This window comes from Kogia breviceps, chromosome 19 (assembly GCF_026419965.1).
Source record: "Kogia breviceps isolate mKogBre1 chromosome 19, mKogBre1 haplotype 1, whole genome shotgun sequence".
NCBI lineage: Eukaryota > Metazoa > Chordata > Mammalia > Artiodactyla > Physeteridae > Kogia > Kogia breviceps.
Window position 1 is genome coordinate 56,323,289 of NC_081328.1, and position 14,027 is coordinate 56,337,315.

The 14,027-nt window shown below is 56.9% G+C and overlaps 1 protein-coding gene across 1 annotated transcript in view; it reads left to right on the forward strand.

The window, feature by feature from the left end:
- The first annotated feature begins 245 nt into the window (after positions 1 to 245).
- Positions 246 to 14,027, forward strand: part of RGS9 (regulator of G protein signaling 9) — a 64,777-nt gene continuing 50,995 nt past the window's right edge. The window contains exons 1-2 of the mRNA XM_059048546.2: positions 246 to 374; positions 10,890 to 10,986. Of these exons, the coding sequence (XP_058904529.2) occupies positions 318 to 374; positions 10,890 to 10,986 (154 nt within the window). The 5' untranslated portion in view covers positions 246 to 317. The remainder of the gene's footprint in view (positions 375 to 10,889; positions 10,987 to 14,027) is intronic.

Consider the following 14,027-nt stretch of genomic DNA (forward strand, 5'->3'; position numbering starts at 1 on the left):
AACCGAAGTCCCATCCTCCTTAAGGGCTCGCCCTCTGCGGCAGAGCCTCCCACGCGGGTCCCGGGCGCGCGGGGCTCACCTGCGGCTCCGCGGGCCCCGGCGGAGCCCGACACCGCCCCCTGGCGGCAGGTGGGCGCCGGCGCGGAGCACGCCCGGCCCGCGGCGCGGCGCGCTGATTGGCCGGCGCGGATTCGGGCAGCTTCCCGGGGGCGCCGCGAGCAGCACCACCCAGCCGCGCACGGGGACGCCGGCGCGCTCTCCGGGGGCTTCCTCTTCCCTCCAGTTGTGTCCGGGTTCTGCGTCCGCCAGGGTCCAGGATGACAATCCGACACCAAGGCCAGCAGTACAGGCCGAGGATGGCATTTCTGCGGAAGGTGAGCGCGGTCCCATCACCTGGGCCCGGCGGGGCGCGGGGACCAACTCCGGGAAGTGCCGGCGGCGATGTGGGCACGGGCGGGGGGCAGCCCTTGTGGTCGGTTAGTGCCGCTTGATGTCCTGAAGTGACTTATTTGCCTATAGTGGAGAATCTGCAGCCCAGGGCGACTGCCGGCTGGAGGCTGCAAACAACCTGTTACTTGGGAGAGCAGGCGCAGGAAGGCAGTTCAGCGAGGCTGGGTCAGATTGGAGACAGTCTCCTGATACCGCTAGAGGCTCCCAGATGTTAAATTAACATGTTTGCTGTTTTTCTAATTCAACACTGCAGTGCTTTAGAGCGTGTGTGTGTGGTGAGTGTGTACACATAGACCGTGAAAACGGTGTGGTTCGCAGGCTAAAGGGACACCCCACTTGCAGCGCCCCTAGATTCCTTATTCAAGGGTGTGTATTTGTGGGTCTCAGGTCTCTCTGTGCGCAGCGGAAGTCAGGACCCTCCCCATGCAAAGGCTTTCTCAGAGCAAGTGGCTGGGCACAGGGGGTGTCCATACTGGGGACTTGTGCGGGCTGGAACGCACCTTGTGGGGTGATGTATTCGGGGATGAAATGGCTCGCTTTGTTCTGGGCTCTTGAGATGGCCAGTATCAGAAGAGGTCAGCAGAGGATTAGGTCCTGGGTCACTTGCCCGCCCTTCCTCCCATTTGCAGCCACTTTTCACAGCGCGGTGTCCACCGTCTTAGGCTTGTCTTGAGTAGAATTAGCTGAATGCTTTGTGACAGTAAGAGCCCTGCCCTGAGCCCTTGGAGCTCAGCAAATTGGCACAGTCAAAACTGTCCTGATTTGTCTAAGACTTTCAACGCTAAAACCTGGACGGTCCTGGGCACACTGGGACACTTGGTCACCCTCGGTCCACCTACTTCAGTAAGCTCGTGCGTATTCCAGGTTGTAGAGGTGTGAGGATATAAAACAGAGGTGGAGTGTTGGCTTGCTGGGAAAGGACACTGAGAGCCTCTATTGCAGACACCACCTCCTAAAATCAGAGAAAACTGCCCAGACTAGATCTCTGAGAGCCATCAGTCGTCTTCCAGGATTCCCAGGACTGCCTTCTTCTCCCAGACAGGGCAGCTCTGGCGCTGAGGCTCTGAGAGCAGTTGTCTGGAGACATTCTGTTTGTTTTTGAGCCTCAGACATTGTGTTTCATCATGACTGTTATGTGGTAGACATTCCTGTCTTTACCTGGGCCTTCTGACTGGTGTCTTGGTCTCCAGCCCATCCTCCTCCTCTCCAGCCTCCTCTTTTCCACCCCAGCCTCCCATCCTCCACTGCTGCCTCCTGTCTTCCACCCCAGCCTCCTCTTTTCCACCCCAGCCTTCCGTCCTCCACCCTAGCCTCCCAGCCTCCACCCCAGCCTCCTCTTTTCCACCCCAGCCTCCTGTCTTCCATCCCACCTGCCAGCCTCCACAATACCATTCATCGGCATGTTGGGTTTCTTTCCCAAACCGACGTGGATCCCCTCGACCTGAAACCCTCCGCTGATTTCCCACGTGCACAGGGTGACGTCCAGCCTTCCCAGCCTGGCCACTGAGGATCCTGCTCCCACCCACCCCTCTGGCTTGACCTCCCGCCGGCCTCCCCCACCTGCCCTGCAGGGACACAGAACAGAGCAGCCCCCCTCACTCAGGGGGGCTCTCGCCTCAACGACCTCCTCATCTTTCCAGGAACCCTGTGCCCTTCAAGCCTCAGATTCCTCCCCTGGGAAAGCCCTTCTTCCCCTTCTCACCAGCCGAGCCCCCGTCCCCCCACTCCCAGGCCCAGCTCGGGAGCCCCTCCCCTGTGACGGCCGGCTCTCCCCACGCCCTCTGCCCTGCAGACCCTGCCCGCACCTCAGCGCTGCTCTTTCCCTTTGCCTTGTTGGATGGGGGGAGACCCCCGTCTGTCTGTGTCTTCCGAGGTCCTCGGTCAGGTCACAGAGCAGGTCCCAAGGGCCTGTGCCCGGGGGCCCTCAACCGTGAAGCAGCTGAACGAGGTTTCCAGCCTTTGGAGAAGGACCCAGACCTAAGGAATGTGGACTTGGGTGCAACTGTCACCCACCACTTAATGGATATTTTTGAAGCAGGCTGTGTCCCCCTTACACGCGTGTTCTCATCCATTCCATGAGACAGAGGTATCATCACCACTTTACAGAGCAGGAAGCTCAGAGAGGTGAAGTCACTCGCCCCAGTCGTAGCCGCTAAGTGGTGGAACCAGGAAAAATACGGGTTGTCGCTAAATGTGATCCAGTGCTGTAAGCTCTCCTGTGAGGTTGGGTGCAGGAGAGGCCGTGGGAAGGCCTGACCGAAGGTGCCTGGGGGACGCCGAGCTGAGAACTGAAGGATAAATGGGGGTTGTAGGCAGAGAGAAAGAAGGCGTCCCAGGCAGAGGAACGGCGTGTGCTAAGTGCATGTGCGTGCGTGTGCGTGTGCGTGCGATGACGCACAGTGGACCACCTCCCGTGGCTCGTGTGAGCTCCTGTCCTAGTGCTGGCCCGTCCCCCCTCCATCCCCGCGTCCCCCGTGATGTCCAGATCTCCATACCAGCCAGGAGCAGCTGTTGCTGCCCTTGGGATGCACCTCAGGACTGACTGTCTTGGGGCCTCATGGAGAAGCCTCGACTGCTTTGCTTTCCTGTGTGGCGCCCGGCATCTCCTTTTGCTGCGGGGCAAGGGGGTGCGGAATCAAAAGTGAGGAGACCCGGGCAGAGCATGGGATCTTTCGCTCGTATCATCCTTTCATTCAACACGTGCACGGAGTCGTGCGCGTCTGCGCTGGGCGCGGTGCCTGATGCTGGGGACACTGTGGGATTAGGACACGGCCCCTTCCGCCTGGAGCTTAGGGTCTAATAGGGAAGGACCGCTGTGTAAGTAAGAAGAATGTTCTGTAGGTCGTGGGAGACGTCGTTAGAGGAGATGCACGTATATAAAACACAGAGCAGGGAGTGCTCAGTGCCATCTGGGGTGGGGCCCAGCAGCCTTCACAGGGGGGCTTGTAACTGAGTGGAGGTGTGAAAAATTAGTAGGTGTTATTTCTTTGCCAGGAGGATAGGAAGATGAGTGGCATTGGGGGGAATGCAAAGCCTGGAAGTGTGGAGTAGCGCTGGGCCGTGCGAGAGTCTTCGGGGGTTGGGGTAGCTGGCCGGGGGGCAGGGGTGGGCAGGACGTTGGTGATGGAAAGGCCGGTAGTGCAGGAGGCTCCAGAACTGGGGGCTTCGCACGTCCAGCCGGGGGTCTGACGCTTTCTGTGTTCGCTGAGGAGCCATTTGACGTTTTAAAATCGGGGACGAATAAAACGAGTTGGTTCCCGTGTTAGAGAGATGATTCTGATTAGAGGGTAGGAGTGCTTCTCTACCCAGGCTGCACTTTCAAAAACACTGTTATCAGGTCACCATCCTCAGAGTTTCTGATTTACGTAGGAGAGAATTAAGTAGTCAAGTCAGATGGAGCCCAAACATTTTTTTTTTAAATATTTATTTATTTATTTGGCCACACCGGGTCTTAGGTGAGGCATGCGGGCCCTAGTTCCCTGACCAGGGATCGAACCCCCTGCATTGAGAGTGCGGAGTCTTAACCACTGGGCCACCAGGGAAGTCCCTAAACATTGGTGTTTTCAAAGAAAAGCCTCCCACGGACTTCCCTGGCGGTCCAGTAGTTAAGACTCCGCACTTCCACTGCAGGGGGCAAAGTTTCCATCCCTGGTCAGTAAACTAAGATCCCGCATGCTGTGCGGTGCGACCAAAAAAAAAAAAAATCAATATCTCTATCTATCTATATGTATATGTATAAAATCAAATACAGAAAAGCTTCCCAGGTGATTTAAATGCACAGCCCAGAGGAAAGCCCCAGGACATTTGGCGACATCTGAGGACATTTGGGGTTGTCCCAGCTGGGGAGGGGGCTACCCCTGGCAGCTGGAGGGAAGAGGCGGGAACGCTGCTAGACACCTACGGTGCACAGGCCAGCCGGCCCCAAATGTCAACAGCACCACCACTGGAGGGCGCCCTGGAGGCCGGGGACCCGCCAGGCCCAAGGCAGAGGCCGGGTGGGCCGAGCCTGACGGTCCACAGAGGCCTGTTAGGAGACAGGTCAGGAACAAAAGCCGAGTCCGCAGAAGCTGACCGGGGTCGTGGAGGATGCTTCCTGGGCTTCTGGCTGGGGTGGCCTGAGCACCGATCAGAGCGTGTGTGGTGCCCCCGAGGGTCCGAGAGGCTTCGGGGTGAGAGGGCCCAGGGGTCCGCCGGCCTCTGGGCGGACAGGCGCCTCAGTGGGAGCCTCTTCTGTTCGCCAGACAACCCCGTGGCTCCAGGTCGCTTGCTCCCTCTCGGTACAGAAAAGTACTGATCAGTACCATCCCCCGGGGAACCTTCTCCGGCTCAGAGGAAAATCCCAGCCCGAGCTCTTGCACAGGGAGTGACAGCGCGGGGGCAGCGTGGGCGTGGATGTCGGGGCCTTCGGAGCCGTCGTTCCCGCTCCTTGGTGACACGCCTGCAGTCATGCAGAGGCACGTGCCATCCGACGCCCCCATCCCGGGGTCGCCCGGGGTTCAGCACCTCCCGGTTACCCCGCCGTCCTCGTGCGGCCCAGGATGGAGGGGAGCTGAGCGTGGGAGACCGCGGGGGGCCTGACGTTTGGGGCGGGGGTGGCCGTCCCTCCCTGTCTCTGGAGGGACGCCCACCAGGCACAAGGAGGAGGGCGTGAGAGTCGGCAGCAGTTGGGAGCAGAAAGGCAAGGGCTCCTCACCCTCTGCGGACCTGGGGACACAGCTCGGATCGTCCCCTGTCTGTGCCGGCAGAGGGGCTCTTATGCTGGAAGCAGAGCTTGAGCCCGGAGCCTGTGTGGCCGGGCTGGGGCCGCCACGGCAGAGCACCGCCGGGCGCAGGCGAGGGGTGCGCAGCGTGCTCTCCGGCGGCCTCTCTCCGTGGCCTGCAGAAGCCGTCTCCTCCGCGTGTCCCCCCGTGCTCGACCCCGTGCTGTCTGTGTCCTCGCGTCCTCCTCCTCAAAGTTCACCCGTCACACTGTCACAGGGCCGCCCTAGTGACCTCCTTTAACTCAGTTCCCTTGTCAGGGACCCTCTCTCCCGATCCAGTCACATTCTGAGGTCCTGGGGGTTAGGTAGGACCCCAACCTATGAATTTGAGGGGTGGGCGCCATCCAGCCCATACCAGAGTCTCTCAGAGACGGGACCAGCAGCCAGGGGCCTACGGTTTCCTTGTTGGGTTCCCGGGGAGACCCCTCAGAGGAACTGACACAAGGAAAGTTCTGAGGAAAATGGATCCAAACCCCAATGGGCTGAACTCCCTCGAAATGTTCTCGGGGTCCCTGTGATGTTCCCTGCCCCCCAGCCCCTCTCTTCTGTGAAGGTGACACACCTGCCAGGAAGAAATCTGACTCCCCTCATTGTGTTTTTAAAATAACTCTCATTATTCCGCCTCTGAAGGTTATTTTCAAACTCTTTGTGACTAGATTTTTTTTTTCTAACGCAGAGAAAAGGAATCAAATCCTCTGACTTTCTATCATAGAAGCTCATGTTTCTAACTCAAAACGGGGGTTTCTCTCTCTTCTCCAATATATGGGCGCCCCGACTCCATGGAATGCTGCTGTTTCAGCTGATTAAAGTTTTGGAGCAAATGTGGACTTTCGTCTGGCAGCTGCCGTGGGAAGGGGGGGCCTGGGCTCCCACATCAGAATGGCGGCACTTCTGGGAGGAGCAGGTGAGCCTGAGGCTCACGGGCAGTCAGGGATTCCAGAAAAGCGTAATGGGAGAGGATACGTATAGAAAAGAATGTCTGTATGTGGGTAACTGAGTCGCTTTGCTGTACGGCAGAGACCGGCGCAGCGCTGCAAATCAACTGTGCTTCAGTTAGAAGAAAAAACTCCAGAAAAGGCGGCCCCTCGGTCCCCGCCCGCGTCCCGGGGAGGCAGCCGCCCTCCGGCCACCTCCTGGGGTGTCCCCGCGCCCCCTTCTCCGCTGGGAGCCGCTCGGTGCCCCCCCCCACCCCGTGGCCCCAGACGCGCCCGGGCCCCGACCTTCCAGGAGGCCAAGCACTGCAGCTCCGAGTGGAGCGGAAACGCATCATTTCCGTTCCAGAAGGATCTCGCGAGACGAGAGCGCGTCTGTGCGGACGAGCTCGCGGTGGGTCTTGACGAGGAGCCCCGGGCGCCCCTGGACCCCGGCCGGTCCCGCGGGCAGCTGAGGGGCCGGCGCTGGGCCCGGAGCGGCCGTGACCTTGCCCCTGATCTCGGCCGCTTCTCAGGATTGTGGTCCTGCTGCCGGTGCTGGTTTCGCAGCAGGTGGAAATAGGACAGCCCAGCCCTGGGCGCTGACCTAGGACGGCGTGTGTCCCCTCTCCTCCCGCCCTGGGGACGAGGGGGGCCTGCCAGCCTCCGGGGTGGCGGGTGGAGTGTCTCCAGTTCAGGGCTCCCCGCCTGACCTTTCACTTCCGGCGCAACCTGGCCATCTCTCTCTTTCTCTCTCGCTCTCTCTCTCCTTTTTTAAAAAATTCTGTTTTATTGTGGTGAGAACACATCACACAAAAAACTACCCTCCTACATTTTTTTTAAGTGTATAATTCACAATGTTGTTAATTATAGAAACAATATTGCAGGGCAGGTTTCTAGAACTTACTTCTTGACTGTAACCTTATGCCCAGTGATCGCATCTCCCCGTTTCCCCCTCCCCCAGACCCTGGCAACTGCCCTTTCACTGGTTCTGTGAATTAGCCGATTTTAGGTAGTAGAATCGTGCAGTCCTTCCAAGACTGGCTTATTCATTTAGCATAACGTCCTTCAGGTTCATCCGTGCTGTCGTAGATTCCAGAATTTCCTTCCTTTCTTTAGTGCTAAGTAGTAATCCCTGGATGTGCCACATTTTCTTTACCTGTTCACCCACCAGTGGACACTTAGGTGGTCCCACACCTTGGCTGTTGACCACGGACGGTGCTGCTGTGAACCTGGGAGTGTTCCTATCTCTTCGAGATCCTGATTTTGATTCTTTTCAATAAATACCCAGAAATAGGATTGCTGGATCATCTGGTAGTTCCGTTACCGACCAGGGTTCTTGGCCTCCTTGAGCGATAGAAATGGATAAGAGGCCAGACAAGAAATCCAGGCCAGGCTTCACTGGGGCCCCTGCTGCAGCCGGGGGAGGGAGAACAAGTAACAGGTGCCCTTGGTCGCTCGCTGAGGCGGGGGGCAGCTGGCTCCTTACACGGGGTGAGGGTAGGGGTGCGTCCGGGGGTCGGGCAGGAGTGGTGGCTCGGGTGTTTTGCCCACACCCCCCCTTGGTGGTGTTGAGTGCAGGGGGCCTGGCGCAGCACCTTGCTTTTGCTCCCGGCTCTCTGGAAGTGGCAGTTGGGTTTTTGGTCTTTTTGTATCTTATTATTCATAATTTGCCCCAATTGTGCGTGTGTGCGGCTATTTTTAGTCCCTCATAGTTTCTTTGTATTTTGTTGCTTGAGGCGACGTGTGTCCAGGTGCGGGCACTGCAGCAAAGGGCCCCAGGTCCCAGCGTGTCTCAGTTCTGTTTTTCATTTTGGGAGGAACCTGTATACATTTTGCATTCCCCCCAACCGTGCCCGAGGGTTCCGAATGCAGCCTTTCACTTTCCTGCGTCGGGCAGCGCAGGGCGCCTCGCACCGTCCCTCCCTTGCAGTACAGCGGCCGGCTGGCAAAATCCTTCTCACTCTGTGTGTGTGATTTTGGGAGATCATCTCAGCCATCCTCTTCTTCTCCTGGCTCTTACTCCCATCACTGCTTTCCCTATGTTTTGGTGCATAATTCAGTCTGCAGTTCCTGTCTAATAAATTCTTTGTGCATAGCATGGTATTAGGTGCTTTCAATGCTTCATCTCCTTTGATCTTCACAACATCTGTCTGATGATGTAGGTACTGTGCTCATCTCTGCTTTACAGAGGATGAGTCTCGGTGAAGTTTAGTGATTTACCTCGCCTCCTCATTGGAGGGGGATTTGAACTGAACTTTCTTGGCACCCAGATCCCTAGTGTTTATCTTAATTTGTTTATCTTCATACCAATATCTTCCCAACTCTCTGAGGACTGGGAGGCTGTCTTTTACCTTATTGTACCAACCGCCCTGCCAGGGCTGGGCACCTAATACGTGCTCAATTAATATCTATATTTGGATGATTGGTAGAGCAGGGTTTTTATTACCAGGCATCTAAAGACCGCTCTGCATGCAAAATTTTAAAGATGGGCTGATTATGTGAACACTACTGATGTTAATGATTCTAACCCACAAACACTAACAAATATCTCTCCTTATAGGCATATATATATATATATATATATATATATATATATATTTGTGGTACGCGGGCCTCTCACTGTTGTGGCCTCTCCCGTTGCGGAGCACAGGCTCCGGACGCGCAGGCCCAGCGGCCGTGGCTCACGAGCCCAGCCGCTCCGTGGCACGTGGGATCTTCCCAAACCGGGGCACGAACCCGCGTCCCCTGCATCGGCAGGCAGGCTCTCAACCACTGCGCCACCAGGGAAGCCCCACCAGATCTCTTTATCTTTGGTTCCCTGAGTCAACCATGGCTGCCTGGTTGTTGAATGACGGACTGATCATTTGCAAGCACCTGGGGGGCTGGGGGTGTGCCCGGTTTCCCCCTCGCGAGGAGTTTCCTGGAGAAGCATGAACTTTGAAGCGTCTGCATGTGAGGCTTTGTCGATCGATGCCTGTCCTCAGCGTTGACCAGAGAAGTGCTTGGGTGTCTTTTTTCAATTGTGCCAACCCATCCAGTTTGTTTTAAAATATCCTTCAGTTAATTTTACTCCTATTAATTTTTTCAAGTGGAAAAATGTTTTGTATTCATCAATGTGAAACAAATACTCTAAAGACAATCAGGGCTGTCCTTGTGGGTGTCTTCCTGCAGTTCCAGCTTCCTCCGATGGTTCATGGGTTCTCTCTGGTGTCAACTCTCTCGTCGATGTTCTTGAATTGAGTTCGTATCTCTGAGCGTCATGTCCTTTGAAGTTGGGACATTCGTTTCCGACCACCTTCCAGACGTTGTGGGTAACATCTCGGCAGCCCTTCGCGGTCAGCGTTCCAAAAGCAGAAGTGTTTGCTCTCTCCAAGTGCTCCTCCTTTTGAAATGTCTATTTTAGTAACTGGCAACTCTGATCGTATAAGTTATAAACTTTGCCGTTATTCTTTGCCCCCCTTACGGAACCCGTCAGTCACTTGCAGGTACAGTTAATTCTGGGTAATTAGAGTCAGAACGAGGGCTCTAAAAGCCATGCCTTCTTATCTTCTTCTCTGCCCCTGCCTTTACTTATTGATTCATTCATGCGCCGGCTGTTTACCCGGTACTGTCCATGTGCTGGGCGCTGTTCCAGGCAGTCAGAATACAGCAGCAAACAGCAACAGACAAGATTTGCCCTCGGGACTTCCCTGGAGGTCCAGTGGTCAAGATTCTGTGCTTCCGCTGCAGGGGACGCGGGTTTGATCCCTGGTCGGGGAACTAAGAACTCACATGCTGTGCAGCATGGCCAAAAAATTAAAAAAAAAAAAAAAGATTTGCTCTTGAAGACCTTACTTTCTAGGAGCGAGGGAGACACATGGCAAACGTTATGATCAGCAGGTAGATTATTTCATACGTTGGAAGGTGAGTGCTATAGGAATGCCGGCCGGGGGGGGGTAGTTCGAGGTTGCAGCACGAAGTAGGATGCAGCTGGGCGTGGCTCCTGAGCCTGTTAGGGGGAGAGTCTGGGGGAAGTGATCCTAGCCATGTAGACCAGTAGGAGAACTTGGCCACTGACTGCGTGGAACGGCCCTTGCGGGGTTTCAAGCGGAGGGGAGATACAGCCTAAAATAATTGAAAGTCTCGCGCGGGCTGCCCTGCTGAGGACACACCAAGGGCGGAAGTGGAAGGGGTGGAAGCCCCATCATCTTGTGCCCGGACGATCGCAATAGTGTTGAACAGGCCCCCGCTTTTCTCTGTTGGGGCGGGTCTCTTCATGCTCCGATGCTCCTTTCTCAGGTGTGGGCCACGTTTCCAGATGCGGGCCCAATGACCCTGCCCCCCAGCCAGAGCTGCTGGGACAGAGCCCACCCTCTGTGTGTGTGGGGGGGGCATCCGAGGCCCCCCGAGACCCGGCCCCTCCCCTCCCACCGTCCCGCTCCCACCCTGGGTGCTGTCGTTCTCCCGTGCCTTGTAGCTCTCTCACTTTCTATCCAGCAAAACCCTGTTTTCGCTAAGTCTCATCTTCTAAAAGCCTCTGAGGCATCTCCTTGTCAGAGTGAATCCGTCCGAGCTCTCACGCCTGGGGAGGTGTCTGTGCCTCTGATGAGCGCGTTTAGTTCTGGCCGCCCGACAGCTGCGCGCCGCCCATCTAGGCGCTGGGCTCCTGGTTATAAGTGCCCCGAGTTCCTCTTTGCATCGTCTGCTCCCTCGGTGCTGCCAGAAGGGCCTCACTCAGCCTTCGAGGTGGTTCTGCTTAGCCAGCTTTGGCGGTTCTGTCTTGCAGATTGAAGCCCTCGTCAAGGACATGCAGGACCCAGAGGTGGGGGTCAGAGTGCAGATCCAGAAGGTCACGGCCCTCAGCGTCCCTCACGCCATGACGGGTAACGTATCTTGTGATTTGGTCCTGGCCTGGAACAGACCGTACACAGGGGTTGGCGGGCTGTGGCTCGTGGACCAAATGCGCCCCGTGTTCTGTGTCTGCGAATAAAGTTTTATTGGAACAGGTACACGTCCTCATTTATGTATCGTCTGTGGCTGCTTTTACTCTGCAATGGCAGAGTTAAGGAGCTGTGCAGAGACTGTAACGCGGCCCACAGAGCCGATTACACTCACTGCTTACTTGCCGATCCATGTGCCACAGGCTCCTTCTGGGCCAGGAGTCAGAAAGAAAGAGAAAAGAATCCAGTAGGTCACCCTGTGAGGCCATTCCTCCTCCCCAGGAGGTCATTTTGAAAACCTTTACTGTTGTTTTTGATTTGATTGTCTTGTTTGATTTGTTTGAATAAAATCAAGTAGCAGAAAAAAATACTATTTGGCAAAAAAAAAAAAGAATTGGCCTTTGCTTTCTCCATCCTTCCCTGTCTTGAAATTCACATTCAGACCCTTCTTGACTCCCCCACTGGCAGGGCACCTTAGTCTCCTCTCTCTGGGGGTGGGATAAAGGGCGTCATTTCAGGATGTCAGCAGAAGGGGCTGGACCCCCAAATAAGAATGCGTTTTGATCCGTGCATTGCGTTTGCTTTGTGATTCTGGTTTTGCGGTAAGGAGTCCCTTTCCCCCCGAGCCGTGTTGTTGGCGGAGGGGCGCAGCTTCTCAGAGCACGTGCCTGGGACTCGCCGCCGTGCTGAGTCCCCTGTGAGCCCTCACGCTTGACCCCATCCGTGACCTGAGTATTTGTCACTCAGGGTACTGGGGTCTCTGCAGAGGCAAGCCGGCCGGAAGGAGGCGTGTCCCAGCCAGCACAGCGTCTCCTGGGTTCCCTGAGTGTGAACGACGGAAGGCCAGCTCTGGCTGCTGGGAGCAGTGGAGGAACGGATTGGCATATGCGACAGGCTAGCTCACAGAAGAAAAGAAAACTCCAGTGGTCTAGACTTGGGAAAGACTAGGACCCAGAGGAGCCTGGGCGCCCCAAGACTTGGCAGGCTGTCTCTGACCCCTGACCCCACCCCCTCTGGGCTCCTGGTCGTCATGAATTCTGGTTGAATTCTCCACTGGATTGGGCAACCCTCGAGGGGAGAGATCTCATCTAGCTCATCTGAGTAACCCCTGCGCTTAGTGCAGCTGGGGGTCAGGCTGGAAGTTTAATAAAAGTTTATCGAGTGAGTGCATGAATCAGTCCTGGTCTCAAACCGTCCAAAGGGCGCTGGATGTTGAGTCAGGCACCCTGGGATTGAATCCTTTGGGTGCCTTTTCTTTCTTTCTTTCTTTTTTTTTTTTTTTTTTGCCGTGTAGCCCTAGTCTCCATTTCCTCATTTGACGAAGCAGAAGTAGTGATCCCTGCCCCAGGGGGTGCCTGCAGGAACCAGACAAGGCTCTAGTGTGCACGTGGCCGGTGCTCAGTGAGGCTCCCCGGGGCCCATAGCTGGCGGTGCCCCACACTGTGTCACCCACGATGGGCGTAGGGAGAGATGTGACCCCCCAGCCCTTTCTTGCAGCCGGGGACACGGAGACGCAGAGTTCCAGCATCTTGTCCCCAGGTCACTAAACGCATCCAGGGCTGAGCGTGGGCCTGAGCCCAGCTACACGGCTCCAGCGTCTGTGCTTTCATCCCCCGTCCGGGTTTGCAAGCTGCTTTCCTTCCTGGCACATGGGGCCCCTGGTTCCCTGGATTGGTGGGGGGCTGCCCGCCCAGCCGTGTTCTCTGCCTTGTTCCTCCTAACTCGGGCGAATGCCAGCTGCCGTCGGAGGCCCGGAGGAGCCCTGTCCTGCAGTATCGGCACTGATCAAAGCAAACTGGACCAGTGCCACCCGACTCCTCAGAGGGCAGGTGACTCTGGACTTAAAGGGCCAATTGTGGCCAACGTGGGCTCTGAGCAGCCTGTGGTGCTGTCAGCACAGATCGCGTGGTGGACACATGGGGGTCCCCTTAATCTCTCGATCTATTTCAGGAAACGGTCAAGTGGATGAGAAAACCTTCAGCCCCTTGGTGGGGAGCGCTAACCTGTCTGCTCTCCACCGGGGGCTCTCTTTCCTGGTCTGCACACCGCCGTGTAGAGACTTGGGGTTGGAAAATCTAGACTTTTTTTTTTTTTTTTTTTTGCGGTACGCGGGCCTCTCACTGTCGCGGCCTCTCCCGCTGCGGAGCACAGGCTCCGGACGCGCAGGCGCAGCGGCCACGGCTCACGGGCCCAGCCGCTCCGCGGCACGTGGGATCTTCCCGGACCAGGGCGCGAACCCGCGTCCCCTGCATCGGCAGGCGGACTCTCCACCGCTGCGCCACCAGGGAAGCCCGAGGTTGGAAAGTCTAAAACACCCAGTCCTGGGATTTTTAAGTAGGGGTTTGGGTGAACAATTTTGCTTTTGAATAAGCACAGCACTGACTAACGCCAGGAGCCACAGGGGAGCCTCTGAGAGCCGTGGCGGTGGGCATGTGGGCGCGGGGAGCTGATAGCTGGATATCTGTGGCCCAGGGCGTGCTCAGGAAGGGCAGCTACAGGGGGTCCATCCTCAGCCACACTGCGGGCAGCTCCTTCAGCCCAGAGAGCGGGGGAGGGGCCCTAAGCCCTCCCACCCCTCCGCGGGCGTCAGAAGAAACGCCCCTTCGCCACCTCCAAGCAAGCGAGGAAGTATCCTTTGCGACAGTCCAGCTACAAGGACACAGGCAACGGGAGTTTAGACCCTGACCCTCCTCCTTGGTGTGTTTTGTGGGCCGGTTTCCACGCAGGCAGGGGACCCAGGTCGGCCTCTGGAAAGCAAGCCGGGGTGGCTGGAAAATATGGTTGTTGGCATTTGCAAGATGGCATCGGAGTTGGGGTGCATCTTTCTCCCAAGATGATCCCGCCCGCCTCCTACGAGGAGTGTGTTCTGCCGCTGGAGCCAGAGGGCCCGGGCCGAGGAGGAGGCCACAGCTTCCCTGGGGTCCTGCATCAGCTCTGGACTTGGCGGGACCCGGCTTGCCTTGGCCCTTAGATCAAGCTGAACA